Source organism: Camponotus floridanus, unplaced genomic scaffold (assembly GCF_003227725.1).
Source record: "Camponotus floridanus strain SB8 unplaced genomic scaffold, Cflo_v7.5 scaffold11, whole genome shotgun sequence".
NCBI classification, from domain to species: Eukaryota; Metazoa; Arthropoda; class Insecta; order Hymenoptera; family Formicidae; genus Camponotus; species Camponotus floridanus.
In genome coordinates this window covers 726,087-742,310 of record NW_020229226.1, presented here as the reverse complement: position 1 = coordinate 742,310, position 16,224 = coordinate 726,087, and the positions used below count along the sequence as shown (strand labels likewise).

Sequence of the window (16,224 nt, the reverse complement as noted above, 5' to 3'; positions counted from 1 at the left end):
TTATTTTTTTAATTGAAATGTTTAAGTATTTAAATTAAATACGATATATTAAATCTAACGCGACATCTATTTAACTGAAGTGCTTAAATACTTCAATTAAAAAAATAATTAGTTGAAAATATTTAGTCAAGTTTTTACAATTTTTTTTCCAAGTGTAGAATTGCGAAGAGGTAGAAGAGACGTGGGAGAAGATTATGAAAAACGTATACCTGATAATCTGCGAGTTTCGACCGCCTGTTTATTACACTCGAATTGTCATGTAAATAATTTCGCTCTAAAACTTGATTTTTTTTTATGCCTCGTCTTTTCGAGCGGCACCTTTACGCTCTCTCATTTTTCTCTTTCAGGTGGTTCATCAACAAGAAAAAGGTGCTTGGCGATTTCACCACGGAGATGGTTATTCACAACGCTACTCGCGATATGCACGACGCCACCATAAAGTGCGAGGTTTCCAACGAAGTTGGCAAAAGCGAGGAGAGCCAAACCTTAGATATAAGATGTAAGTGTCACGAGAGGGGGGAAAAAAATTTTAATATTATATATAATAAAATATAATCAGTCGAGCAAGCGCAAATACTTTCCCGTAGGAAATGTCGCACGCGTGTAAGATGCCAATCTAAATCTTTCCTTTCACCCCCTCTTTCATTTCTCGTCATTTTCGTGATCCGCGTAAGGATTCCGGCATTAATTTCGTCTCGAAAATAAAATCACCGGACAAAAGGTGCAATCACGCAAAGGATATAAAACGCTGCTCGAAGCTGAAAAAAAAAATTTCGTATTACCGTAAAGTAGTTGCGAGGTATATTAAAGGCGCAATCGCGTAATGATATAAAATAGAGCGGAAACGGGCTCTCTCTCTCTCTTTCTCTTGAAATAAACCGTACACCAGAATAGACGGCTTATATAATAAGAGACATATATAAAAGCAAGAAACGAAAGAGAAAGAGAGAGAGAGAGAGAGGAAGTAACATTCTTCCGCGAGTTCATTTCGCGGAACTGACCTCCCCCGCCCCCGGGGAGGAGGCTAAAATTGAATTCCCTCCTCAGACGGCCCGCAGTTTCGGCACCCCCCCGTATCCGTGGAAACGCATTACGGCGCCACCGAGATCCTGCAGTGCGACGTGGACGGGAATCCGACGCCGGAGATCCTCTGGTACCACGAGGACTCGGAGCGAACGGTCGCCACCAGCCCCAACATAAGCGTCTTCGTGGGTCCGGACACGGCCGGGCGTTACTACTGCAAGGCCCGCGTGCCCGGCTTTCCGGAACTGACCGGATACGCCAACATCTATATCCGCGCCCCGCCGAGCATCGTGTCGCAGAGGATCCAGTACGTGCCCGACGAGGGAGTGGTCAAGGTGCGTAACTATTAATAATAATAACCTCTTGGACGGAGGGGGGTCGCGGGAGGGAGGGGGGACGGGGGGGCAAGCGTCACCCCCTGCCTCCGCTTCTTTTCATCGACCGGTAGTTAAGTTTATTATTGATAGCGCGATTACCTACCGGTCGGGCGTAAAGAGATACCGGCGTAATTTTCTTGAGTGCTGCCGCACTCGCGTATTATTATTGCGCGGAAACATCCCCACCCCTTATCCCCTCCCTCTGCCGCCGGAGAGATGATTCTTCGAGTCGCCGCGATAGTTATCAGGAAGCACTCATTTTCGATATAATTTACTTTGCCGGATATAATTTAACTTGAAACACATGAAAACACGCACCCGAAAATTTACGAAGCGGACGGAGGGTGCGTTGATGTGTTAATTGCGGGTAGTGTTCTTTTTTCGTGACAAAAAGTTCTTGGATTAAATAATTAATATCGTAATTACTCATACGGCACTGAATATTGCGGTAATATTATTAATATTGTTGTAACATTGCAATATTGCGGCAATATTGCAATGTTACTGCAATGTTGCAACAACATATTAATAATATTGCTGCAATATTGCCGCAATATTGCAATGTTACTGCAATGTTACAACAATATTAATAATATTATTGCAATATTGCCGCAATATTGCTGCAATATTGCAATGTTACAATAATGATTTGTGTTGTATGAATAATATCCCGTACAGCACAGAAGCTTGCATCAACATTGCTGCAATGTTACAATATTGCTCATTGCAGTGTAATGTTGCAGAAATAATGCAGAAACATTATTTTGTAATATTACTTTGGCAATGTTGCAGCAACGGTTTAACATAGCGAAAATGTATAACATGTGTTTTTTTATTTGCCGCTACGCGACGACACCCAATTTAACTAACTCGTATTCGAATTCGTCTAAGATGAATATAAGGTCTACAAAGAATTAATGTAGTAATTATATTTCTTGTCTCGTGTCAGTTCAATTTCTGATAAACTGACTTGTTATTAAATAAATAATTTGTTTAATAATCTGGATCCCTCATTAGGATTCAGAATATTAAATAAACCAAGTTAGAAATTAAACTGACACGAGACAAGAAATATAATTTGTTTAATATTCAAATAATTTGTTTAATAATCTGGATCCTTCATTCGGTTTCAGAATATTAAACAGATTTTTCTTAATTGAATGGATAAATAGGAAATAATTCATTTGTTGCACGTTAAAATAGTCTGGTGTCGAATGTATGTAAAATAATTGTATGTATGTTATTGAGATAAATATTGAAGAAACATCTAATAAAAAACACTAATAGATGTTTTTTTAAAGGCATTTTTTACTATCTTTTTTTTTAAACATTTTTTTTATATTTTCAAAGTTTATTTATTTAATTTAAAACGGTGTCTGCATTTGTAGCAAAACGCGTTTTAATATTACAAATACGTTGCACCGTAACATTGCTACACTCTTACATTGCAATATTCCTAAAAGCGGACATTTTAACGTTGCAATTGCTGCAATCCCACAACAATGATGCAGCAACATTTTGCAATGAATTTGTAATATTGCGATGAAAGATTGCTGCAACGTGTATACAATCTTTGTATGCTGTATGGAAACTACTTGTAATTGATGCGATATACGTATTTCCCAGCAAACACAGAATATTGCAGCAATGTTGCGGCAATGTTGCTGCAATATTTTGTGTTGGGTAGGTTTATTTGTCGATTCTATCTGTCGTATCGAAATTAAAATATCGATTTCGGTCGCCCTCGATTTAAAAGAGCGTAAAGCTGTATGTTTGCGGACATCGAACTTTTTTTCCAAGCGTTTACGCCAACATCCCATATACGTGCGTTCCTGACACGCGGTGGTTCGCAATGATTGCCGCATTTTTCTCCGCGCTCGAAACGCTTTTAGGACAGAGTTGCGGGTCGCCATCCCAGGATGGCGAACCGAGGGGGAGGATGCAAAGGGAGAAAAGCGCGCTTAACCGCATTTTTTTTTTATTTTTATTTCATCGCCATTTTCCCCGATTTGTGCCCGCCAGGTTAAGTGCACCGCGATATCTGTGCCAAAAGCGGAATCGGTGCTGTGGAGCTTCGCCGGTCGCGAGCTCAATTTCACGTCGAACAATACGCCGTTTTACGTGCAAGAGGAATACACAGGCGAGAGGATAGTCAGCACCATAACCCTGCTGGATCCCATATCTACGTACTTCGGGGATTACAACTGCACGGTCACAAACAGCTTCGGCACGGATTCCGTCATCATCAAGCTGACAGCACACAGTAAGTTTGATAGCCGTCGTATATTATCCCCTTCTCTCTCTCGCGCGCACGCGCGCGATCGCGCCTTATCTTTTCTAATAAGAATCCCGAGGATTTCGCGACGAGATATACTGTCGGAATAATAAATTCATTTCGCGAAGGAAGTGCGATATTTTCGGCCGGGAATATTAAAATTAATTTTTCTCCACGAGGATTTTTTTTCCATTTATTTTTGTTAGATATCTTTAGCAATGAGTGTAATATTTACGAAATGTGTGTGTGCGTTTTATATCTTGATTTATTTTGCGACGAAAAGGATATTTTTGACTGGAAATATTGAAATTAATGTTTCTCTAAGATGTTTTCATTTTAGTTAAATATATTTCATAATGTAATATGTAATTGCTCGAAATGTTTTCCAATATCTTGACCTCTTTATTTAAACTAATTATATATAAGTATTTAATATTATATCGATAGTATTAAATATTTTATATTAAATTAATTTTTGAGATATATTTTGCACGATTTCTTCAATATTAAAATATCTTAATATATCTTACAATTTTTTTTTAATTAATTACGATATAAAAACTAAATTCTAAAGTTTAGATCTATAATTGTAGTAACACAATTACGATTTTTTATTTACTTGCATCTTTTTTATAAAATCTTCTTTTTTCCAGTCGCATAAAAATTAGCCACACACACATCGGAATTTTTACAAAAAATACATTATTTTTAATATTAAATTAATATTATATGTATTAATAGTAATATTATATTAATTTAACAATATTAATATTAATATTAATATTAAGTCAATTTAATCAATATATTTTTCTGAAACCTTTCTCAAAAAATGTTAAAATATATATTTCAGATTTTTCCAATCAAGAGATTTTACGATAAAAGCATGAAATTCTAAATTTTAGTTTTTAGTCATCTAAAATAATAATGAAAACATTGCAATCTACTTGCACTTTTTTATAGAATCTTTTTTAACAAAATCTTTTTAATCGTTTAGAAATAGCTACACACATACATATATTTTTGTGAGCGATGAATTATTTTATTCTTCGATAAAAAAAATAACATACGCGCCAAATGCATCTATCATCTATGCATTGTTTTCTTGGATTCAAACTTTACACATACAAATATATTTATAAATGTAAATAAGTAGCAATCGCAGTCTCTGTTCCTCTTTCTTTCTATCTCTGTCTTTCCAATCTATGCACTTCCAAATATCAAATATTAATCCCTATTTCATTTACACTCGCGAATAAAACGCATAAATGATCGCGATCGAGTACAATCGGCATAAAACTGTTTATGATAGACACTAGAAAGATTGTCATTCAACACTTTCGATTTATAGCGTGAGATGCCATCTTGCACGATGCAAGATTCGAAGAAACGACGCGAAAATTCGAAAAATGGCGCGAAGCGATTTCTGGAGACGCGATCGTCATCAAATATCGGAAACGAGCGAGATCACACTTCGATTAATCCATCGAGGCGACGCTTTCCTCGAATCTTCTCGGATATGCTGGATGACAGGACACTTGAAATACGCGAAATACGATAACGAGTCTTATCAATAAACATGGCGTCGGTTCGACGAGACGCGAAAGGATTCGATGATACGGCAACAGTTAATTGCAATCGCTTTAATTCACCAATTAATACTCCGAATAAATGATGATTTATTGGCAGAGTTGCATTCTCGATCGTAGGGAAAATTCCTCCGGAATCGAATAAAAAACCTCGAATGATCGCGATTGACTCGATTAGGCACGAAAAGAGTCCGACATGAACCAATTGACAATTGGTGGAGATGGCGATGCGATCTCGCGACTAATTTCGGAGCTCTTCGGGAAAAACGGACGAAAAAAAAAAACGGTCTATCAAAAATTGGCTGCTATTGTTTATCCAAATAATGAGAATATCTTTCTTTTTTCATGCTCATTATTTGTAACAAAATTTAAAAACTTATAAAATTGATAATTAATAATAATTAAACTTATCAAGAGCCTCTGATAATAAATTTATATGAACGACCTCTGGCACAATTTAAAATTTTTTACATTATATAATAATTAATAATTTTATCGTTATCGATAATTTTATATCGTTAAAAATTTCGATCTTAATTCAGTCTGCAAATTAATCAAGAATTGAATTTAAACCGCATGCATATATTGATAGAAACTAATAAATAATATATTGAAACGTACTCTCATTGAATATGGAGTTTACGTGGATAAAAAAATAAAGTTGATAAAACGATTGCCATTCTATGCTTATTCTGTGCTTCATTCATTATTCTATGCTTATTTATTACATACGGCGCGATTATTGAAATTTAATTGTGGTACTGCATAGGAAGTCTAAAACGGAAATTCAGAAGAGAGGAAGAAGCTTATGATGAAATTTAGTCGCACGCGACCAACTTTATGCGGAATCTTATCAAAATACCAATTCAATTATTGATATCGTTAAAATAATCGGATTACAGTAACAAATTGAATCGTTCGTATTCGAATTAGAATTTTGTCATTAAATAGTTGTTAGACAGGATTTACAAACAAAGCATATATTCAAATTATCGTCTTTAGCCATAACGACGTATGAAAGACTAGATTATGTAAAATAATTCTGGAATAAAAAGTAAATAATAATGTTTATATCGCGTTTTGTTATCACTACATGTACAAAATTTTAGATATTCAATGTGATTTATGTATCATCATCAAATAGTCATTAAATTGTGAGAAAGATATAATGAACGCGATATATCATGAGAGATGAAAGTCTTAATGTTCTGCTTAAATGATATTAATGATTATGAGAATAGCAAACAATTATACAAGTTAATTACAAATTTGTCAAAATTATATATATTATATGTGTATGTGTGTGTTTATGTAAATATATTCGTTTTATGGCAGTCGCATTCTTATTACAATATTTTCTGAATATATTGAATAAGAGAAGAAAAATCATCAAATAGAAAAAAATAATTTCCCTCTTAATTTTAATAATTTGGCTGCGATATTTTTATTAAAGAAAAAATTGATAAATTTTAATTTGATAAAGAAATCCTTAAAAATATCGCAGCATAAGTAAATATACTTCAAGCGTATATTTTATTACAATATAAAAAAAAATAGTGGAAATTTCCATTCGATTACGTATGAAATTCGCAGAAACAGATGTGCATAGAAGTCAGGCAGTGAAGTGTGTTATAAATCGATTTACTTCTTCAAGCAGATTGAAAGTACGTAAAGTAGTTTGAGGATGATTAGGGAATTGAAATACTGCCAGAGCATTTATCCGCGTGTACTCGCGAAGATAACACTGGCGAAATACAGGTAGGGGATATATCTCGCCAGATATCTCGTTAGATATTCAAGAACCAAATAAACGTATTTAAATATCTAGCTTGGAGGATATACTTTTGCAGTATTTTTAACAACTGTTGATTCGGGACTTTCAAGAGATCCATATTTCGTTCGGAATTATTTGTCACGATATAATTCATTTCAGTAGATTTTTCAAGCACGATACCTTTTCTCTGATAATAATTTGAATTCTTTTGCGACGAAGCTCTTTTTGCGCTCTTACAATGCACGGGAAAATCACAATTTGTAAGAATAATACGTTCGCGGCATAACGCTTTGTCGTCCCTCGTACTTCCATCAGATTAAAGAGATTCTAAATCAGCTCATCTGCACCGCTAGCTCTTCAGTTAATGATTCGCAAACTACTTTAATCGCCGCCCGCGATCAAATAATTGTCTTCATGATTCGCCATTAACGTGCTATTTGACGTCAAACGTATTATTTGACAAGTGATTAATCGGGAATCGTCTGTCTAATTCCGGGTACGTTGCACGAGGTCGTCTTCCGAAAAGGGAAACTTTACGAAAGCGAAGTAAAAAGTAGCACAAGTCACAAATACACACGTGTGAGCTTTGTCTCGAAAAATAAATCTGACGAAAAGAAATTTATACTTTAGCTACAAAAATTGTTACGCATGAGTCTGGAATTCGATGTCATTGACTCGAGCCACACTTTTTTAAACGGTGATGCGATTCATTAATAAACAACGCGCCATCATTCTCTTCATCTGGCAAACGAGATTTTAACCACGCATGACGCTTAGCGTTGATTCCAGTCGATTGGCAACTGATCTTGATCATCGTTGGACTGGTTGTCTGTGTGATCCTGATTGGCATAATAGTCATACTCATTCTACAATGTCGCGATCGAATCAAGCAGCCACGTCCACGGACGACGCCGAATCAAGAGACCGATATGCGTAAGTAATTATTTCCGACGCGAATCTATTATTTTGCAAATATTTGCGGAATATTTGAAAAAGAATTTCATAGATAAAACTTTTTACATTAACTTACACAGTACGGATTATTCTCATCGATAAATATTGTTATATTTTATTTTATTTACATTTACACATGAATAAAATCGCATTATACAGGGTGTCCCGAAACTACGCGAGATATTTTAAAGGCAGATTCTGTGGCCAATTTACAATTTTTCTTCAACGAAAATTTCGAGGCACTAATTAATTTTTTTCAATTATAAGTGATTGGAAATAAGGGGTTTTTCGTAAACTAAGCTTTATAGAAATAAAATATTAACAAAACCACATTCTTCGATTAATTTTAAATAGAGTTTACTTTAGTTGAGTTTTAATTTAAGGCTTAATTACAAAGATATATGATGACAAAAATCGGGAAAATGCAAAAAATGATAGCCTTCATCGACATTTTCGCTGAGGAAAAATCGTCTCCAAATGATCCCAGGAATCTTTGAAATGATTCCAGGGTCTTTGAAAGATTCATTAGTTTTGAGACACCTTGTATATATGTATGCATATATATTATGACCAAATTTCAATTTAAAATCATAGAAATAGATTTGGAGTAGGTTAATCCTTTTTCCGGATGTAAGGGAAAGAACAGAATCCTCCCCATGCGTTTATTTAAATATTTATATTTTCAATTTTCAATAATAAATACCTAAAATAAAGTACTGAAATAAAATAAGAAAAATACTGAAAAGCAAAACCATATGCAATTTTCCATACCTTATTAAATATTTATTTTTACAAATAATTTGTAGGAGAATACAATTTTGTTATAATATTAAAAAGAATAATATTGAAAAGATCGAACAAATGTAAATAAAAAATGTAAATAAGTTGATTCAAATACGAAGATTATGATATTTCAAAATCGCATATTTTAGGAACCTCCCAAAAGAGAATACCATAAAATTCAAAACATGTATTACATAAGAACCTATCCCTCTGCAATAAATGTCACCATAAAAGTAATCCGTGGTGTGCAAATTAAAGTTTTATCGTTAAATATATCTATACAAAAGATCTTGGAGCTTTTGAAATGGATATTTATGTGTTAACATTTTTTTTCTTCGTCTATAGAAGAGACCGATTCTAACGCCGATCGATACAGAGAAAGCGATAGGAGCAGCAATCTCTCGGATGTCAAAGCGGACATCCGAGCAGGATCCAGCGTCAGCAATGCGGAAAGTGTCACGGCCCTTGACAGTGAAGGCGAAGGAAGCACTAGAGGAGTGAACGCCTTGGCGCTTGCCGGGCCGGTACCGAATCCTTTATCTGGTTATCGTTATAGCGCCGATTACACCGAGCCCTCCTTCCCGCCGAAGAATAACGTGAGTGAAGTCATCATTCATATTCTAAAATGTCAAAAAAAATTTAATACTTTCATATTACGCATAATATAAATTACAAACGTAACACAAAGTATAATATACAGGGTGTCCCAAAAGTCCCGGACCGGTCGAATATTTCATAAACTATGCACTTTAGAAAGAAATGTTTCGGACAAAAGTTCTATGGCTTGAAGAGGACCATCAGAAAAAATATGTAATTGTTAATTGCAAATTACATATTTTTTTCTTAAAAACAACTATGTTTTTTCTTTATACCAATTGATTTCTCTCATTATTTTGTACATAAAAGTATTAAGGGAAGATAATCGAAAAATAAATATTTTACAAGATATTTTACGGTTTATGTAAAATTAAGAAATGATTTCAAGCCTCATAATTCGGAAAGTACTCAATGAAAACTAACTTAATTATAGTGTTTTGGAAAGCTCTCGGCGTGAGCTACCAGAATATTTAATAAAAAATAGGAAGTTCTATTTAAGAAATTGACGGTGATCTTCACGTGACTTTCAAATGACTCTCTCATGTCAAATCATTGCCACTATCTGATGGCCCCTTTCAAGCCATACAACTTTTGTCTGAAACATTTCTTTCTAAAGTGCATAGTTTATGAATTATTCGACCGGTCCGGAACTTTTGGGACCCTATATAATATTTTGTGAAATTCGTATGTTTTAAAATATTTAAAAATAATTAAAAATATTTTAAAAAATATTTTTAGCGATTGTGCAAAAATGTTTGCCCTTATATTTTATTACGCTTGAGAATAGCAAAGTGACTAAATTTATGGCACTTGTTTCTGTAGGATGGTAGTAACAATAACGGTTACGTGCCATACGTTGACTATAGTCGCGATTATATGCCACCGACAACACAGAGCGTGGGCGCCTCGCGAGAATCCTTAAGCAGGATACCATCGAGTGGCATTTTGTCGTCGAAAAAAATCGGACTCAGCTCGGCTAATCTTGGTACCTCGACTCCGCAAACAACGCCGATCGATCCGCGATTTTCCGCGACATATGGCAATCCCTACCTCAGGTAAGCTTTATACATAATATATTTCTATATACAGAGACAAGGAAAGCGGCAAGAGATTTTATTCATCACAAAAATTTATTATTCTATGCATAAAATCTGATGAATTTTAGGCATTTCTATCATTTTTAAACATGATGTGCAATTTCTTTGATCTTCATTAGAGATTTTAAATTGATGATAATAATGAAAAGTATTCAAACTGTTGAATTATAATTTTTTATGAAAATTACTTTCTTATATTTTTAATATTTTACAAGAAATCTCACAAAATAAAAATCTCACAAAATAAAAATCAGCTTTATCTTATATAAGTTAATCCCATAAAATATCGTTTAAAAATATATCATCTCTGCAATGTGGATAAAATTATCGATGAAATAACATTGGAGGATAATTGTCGAAAAAATACACAGTTCAATATTTTTCGTGGCTAAAATAAAATTTGCGATGCGAAAACACGTTCATTTATACTATTACAAGACAATATTGATTTTTTCATTATTTTCACCGAAAATGATTGACTTTAACTACATGACACGATCTATAGCGGAAGTATGAAAGTGCCATTGTAATTTTAGTGTAATGGCTCTTTTGTGTAAGTCGAGAGAACAGTTTCGCTCGCGCTCGATCAAAGTTCCAAAATTTCTCAGAGTGTCAACATAGTCATGAGAGCCTTTAGATTGAGCTCGCGCGGATGCCTCGGACTAATTATAATTGGCCCGTGTCATTGATCGACGGTGGATACCTTACACTACGTCACGTTCCATTTACGTATACGTCGCCCTGGCGCTTGTCATCCCCATGTGCGAGAATCTACGTGCCGTGAATGCGCGTTCGTCGCGAATAACTAAATTAGATATGAGCACGAAGCGCGGTTGCGTCTCCCCCAAGGCAGGAAAATATGTCTTTTCCTCCCTTAAAAAATATTATATCGGCGGAGGAGCTCGATGATTATTAAAAAAGCAGCCAACGAGAGGGAGAGGGGAGAAAAGGGAGACAATTTCCTCGGAAAACAGATCTCGAATTCTATCCGTCACGTGAATATTTCGACTGTGTGCATCGAATTTTGTTTTCCGGGGAATTTCTAGAATTCTTGTTTAGCGGTGCTCTCTTCCAAATTTTATGCCCTCCTAGCGGAGGATGATCCCGGGGAGAGATGGCTATTGTATTTAGATACACAGTCTACGCTTCCACGCCCCCGCATCTGTTTCATACGTTATATATCCTTATTTTCTTTTCTTGTTTACTTTTCTCCATCAGAGAGAGAGAGAGAGAGAAAGAGAGAGAGAGAAAGAGAGAGAGAGAGAGAGATGCAAACACAGTCACACAATCTCATGTGTTTTGTTTCAATTCAGATCCAGACCTCGAAACTATTTCCGAATCAAACAGACTCGAATACGAATCGAGACGACGGCGACTCTCTTTTGAAGTTTAGTTTCGGTTCATGGACCGAAACTGAGCGAACTCGTTACGGTTTCAATTCAGGTGCGCGCTTATAACACAGTTATAGAACAAAAGCTGACCGACTCGAGTCGCAGAAGTCCGTCTGAAACCCCTCTTCCTTCGAGAGAAGTAGATAGAAAGGTACAGAAATCGCGGAGACGCTTTGCAACGATGAGCCTGAGTAACGGAGGAGCCAAAACTTGGGAATTTACTCCCCTAAAAGTAGCTCATAGTTTCGGTCCGCGCATATCTCTTTTGCATAGTGGATCGATCCTCGCGCCAAGTCTAATAACATACTTAATGTATTAAATTTATATTTTACAAATAACCATAAAAATGTAGAGAGATCTAGAGTTTTATAAACATTTATTTAGAAACATTTGTAGCCGCGAAAAAGAGGTAGACAAAAATTAATTTAATTTATTATAATAATTTCATGTTTATATAAGAATACTTAGTATATAATTTATAATAGTTATTATTTAATTTAAATACTTTAAATACCTTAAAAACCTTAAAAACTTTAAAAACCTTAATTACTTTAAATACCTTAATATCTTAAATACCTTAAATAGCTTAAATATCTTAATTACCTTAATTATCTTAAATACCTTAAATTTTCTTTAAATACCTTAAATATCTTAAATGCCTTAAATACTTTAAATTATTGAATTTCATAAATTGTTACAAATACTTTAAATACCTTCAAAACCTTAAAAATCTTAAATAATTTAAATACTTCTATATCTTAAATAGCTTAAATATCTTAATTACCTTTATATCTCAATTACCTTAAATACCTTAAATAGCTCAAATATCTTAATTACCTTAATTATCTTAAATACCTTAAATTTTTTTAAAAATACCTTAAATATCTTAAATTCCTTAAATACTTAAAATTATTGAATTTCATAAATTGTTACAAATCGCTTAAGTACCTTAAAAACTTTAAAAACCTTAAATTCTTTAAGTACCATAATATCTTAAATATCTTAAATAGCTTAAATATCTTAATTACCTTAATTATCTTAAATACCTTAAATTTTCCTTAAATACCTTAAATACCTTAAATGCCTTAAATACTTTAAATTATTGAATTTCATAAATTGTTACAAAATATATAGACACAAAATACACACATAAAGGTTCTTGTATATATTTATAATATATGTATATATTTATAATTTGTATTATTTATTATGAAATTGCGACGACTCTATGAGTCATTAAATTCAATTACTGTTTGCATCTCTCTCTCTCTCTCTCTCTCTCTCTCTCTCTCTCTCTCTCTCTCTCTTTCTTATATAAATTCCGACACGAGGAAAAAGAATCCGATTTCCCGCGTCTCACTAACTCTGCATTTCTTTCTTACAAACGAACACAGAATGTCAGCGGCCGAGCAGCTCCGACACGCGCCGCACACAGCCGTGCCGGGTGTCACGCCGGCACCGCCACCGTACACGCAGGCAATGAGAATGAATAGCTTGAATACCTTGAACGGCGCTGGCCCGCAGGTGGGTACACAATGTATGCTGAATGTATGTCAAATTCCTAAACAGCAGTTACATCGCCGACCGGACCCTCTCCTCTCTCCCTTTTTCCCCTCATTCCTCTGTCCCCTTCCACCCCTGCGGAGCTTCGTAGAGTCTGGAGTAGATCGGAAGCAAGCTGTCAATATTGCAAAGCCATTGCAGCTGCGCGCGCGCGCGCGCGTTATTTTTATTTTTTTGCAACGCTAATCCTTCCCCGTACGGACATTCCAATTCCCCCGTCGCATGTATTCCCGCTTCTCAAATTGTTTCCGCCTCGTTTGCGTATCTCCGTTCCTCGCTTGAGACATAAATATATCCCCGTAGAAGCATTTCGCGAGAGAAAAAAGGGAATTCGAAATTTGACGATCAAGTATATAAGTCGCGTTCGAATCACGATCGAGTTTCATTAGTCCGGATTAAGCTCAAGATGCTTAAGCACGGTATTGAAAAATACGTAAATATGGATTTTTTTACTGCTTGGAAGAATGTGCATGAATTAAATACTCTAAATTGATTTATTTCTTACCTTTTTTTTAAATCGATTGTGTTTTATCAATTGAAATTTTATTTTTAAAATTTGTGCAATAATGATTCTTCTTCTTTCTTTTTTTTAATTATTTTTCATTTATATATTTTAGTCATGCATACGAGTTAGTCATATATAATTGTAATCGAAGTATGAATGAAATAAAAAGCGGATAATGTAGCATATCCGAGTTATTTAATACACAGTATAAATCAGTGACAAAATGATTTATATTTAGAATGACGTAATAATTAATTATTATAGTGAGATATTATATATAATTATTTTCAACTTTCTTCTTCACAATTATAGAAAAATATGATAATAATGTAGATAAATTTTTACATTACGTATAATTTCATATATCTTTTTTTATTTCTTAAAATGGGAAAAAAATAATTTATATCATTTTTCCATTTGCATAGTATTTCATGTTATATAATTCAATATTTGGAATATTTAATATTTTATGATATAGCTGGAAACATTAACTGTGTGGAGTCTATTTTAAATTTCTAAAGAGTTGATGTAATTAAATGTAAACGTTATATAAAATGAAAATAACTGATGATAGTCCGATCTTTATAAATACTGGCGCAAACTTTCCAAGGAGAAAGGAAATGGAGGAGTTATTTATATTATTACATTTCTTATAATCGATATATTATATATTTTCATACAAAAACAAATAATAATTACACTGAGAAAAATCGTTTGATTGTACCAACAAGACGTATATGATTGAAGGCATTTTGGTTAAATCAAACAAGAATTTCTAGTTATCATGATAAGACTCGATTTTTTATAACTAGAACGTTTAATAGATTTTACTATAAGGATTTGGTTAGTAATTTCTGGTTGGATCTATATAAGAATATTATTATATATATAAGAATATTATTATATACTATAAAATTTCTTGTTACATTAATTTTTTTACTTACTCTCTTAACTCGTATTCAATATTTGCCATAAAATGTATTTAAAGAACTAGTATTAACATTAAATCCAAAGTATATTTTTTTTCTCTTACGAGCAATAGTGCCAGAAAAAGAACGCTTGCTCTCTAACTGTGTGTATTTGAGCTGCATTCTCTTCTTGCATCACTGTTTATCAGTTTAATTTCTAACAAACTGAATTTAAAATAATTTATTCAATAATCTGGATTGAATTTATCCAATAATCTTGTTGGAATTCAAAATATTAAACAGACTTTTGAGATTAGATGGAAAAAATTTTAGACGACTTGGTGCTAGTGAGTTTAGTATTATTAACCAGAAAATTTGGTAAATTTAACAGGAAGAAATTAATCAGCTTCATCTGGTAATTCCTACAAGAATTCTGGTTCGTCCATTTTCCAACAGACATACTGATTGAATCTACCAGAATTCTAATTAATGCAATCAGATTTTTTTTCAGTGTAATTATACGCAGGGATAATTATACAGGGTAATTATACAGGGTGGCCCTGAACGTTCCAGCCAGACTTTAAGATCTTATAGGAAATTTAATTCTAAACAAAAAATTTCGTATAAACATGGATCGAAAAATGCTTCCTTAAGAAGTTATCGCTCAAAAACCTTTGATGAAGGAAGAGCAAAAGGTGAAAAGAAAATGAAATAAAAAGAAAATGAAACTAATTGTAAGTAAATTTCTTGAAAAACGTCTTTATTCATTTTCTACTATTACGTGCTATTACTAAAATATTAGTTAAAAAAAATTATTTTATTTTCATAAAAGAAAAAGATTTTTATTTTTTATCGTTTTTTTTTTCAAGAAATTTATTTAGTTTTATTTTCTTTTTATTTCATTTTCTTTTCACCTTTTGTTCTTCCTTCATCAGAGGTTTTTGAGCGATAACTTTTTAAGGAAGCATTTTTCGACCCATGTTTATAGGAAATTTTTTGTTCAGAATTAAATTTCCTATAAGATCTCAAAGTCTGGCTGGAACGTTCGAGGCCACCCTGTATATGTATATATAAGTATTAGTGAAAAAACTAAACATTCCTCTGAAATTTCAAGAGGATTCCTCAAACATACACATACATAAATATCTCCAGATAAAAAGGGAAGATTAAAATTGCCGGATGATTGAGGACCCTTCTTTTCTGTCTTGCAGGCCCCATTGTCAGCGCATTACATCACCGGCGGCCCAAACGGCGCGATGGCGACGGTGAAGCGTACGTCCGCAGTGGGCACGTTAGCGACGCACGTATGAGGCCAGGGGATCTATCCGAATTAGAACCGTCGATACTCGGGCCTAACTGAAACCACCTTCGAACTCGGCCGTGTCCTCGGG

The 16,224-nt window shown here is 33.9% G+C and overlaps 1 protein-coding gene across 3 annotated transcripts in view; it reads left to right on the top strand.

Moving 5' to 3' along the window:
- LOC105254408 (irregular chiasm C-roughest protein) overlaps nucleotides 1–16,224 on the top strand; it is a 192,558-nt gene extending 176,334 nt beyond the window's left edge. The window contains exons 7-14 of one of the 3 annotated variants that reach the window (XM_025413832.1): nucleotides 348–499; nucleotides 1,048–1,358; nucleotides 3,423–3,663; nucleotides 7,825–7,968; nucleotides 9,118–9,368; nucleotides 10,192–10,424; nucleotides 13,252–13,381; nucleotides 16,045–16,224. In XM_025413832.1, the coding sequence (XP_025269617.1) occupies nucleotides 348–499; nucleotides 1,048–1,358; nucleotides 3,423–3,663; nucleotides 7,825–7,968; nucleotides 9,118–9,368; nucleotides 10,192–10,424; nucleotides 13,252–13,381; nucleotides 16,045–16,143 (1,561 nt within the window). In that variant the 3' untranslated portion in view covers nucleotides 16,144–16,224. Of the gene's footprint in view, nucleotides 1–347; nucleotides 500–1,047; nucleotides 1,359–3,422; nucleotides 3,664–7,812; nucleotides 7,969–9,117; nucleotides 9,369–10,191; nucleotides 10,425–13,251; nucleotides 13,382–16,044 lie in introns of all 3 variants that reach the window. The other 2 variants (XM_025413827.1, XM_025413841.1) reach the window with 2 other exon arrangements.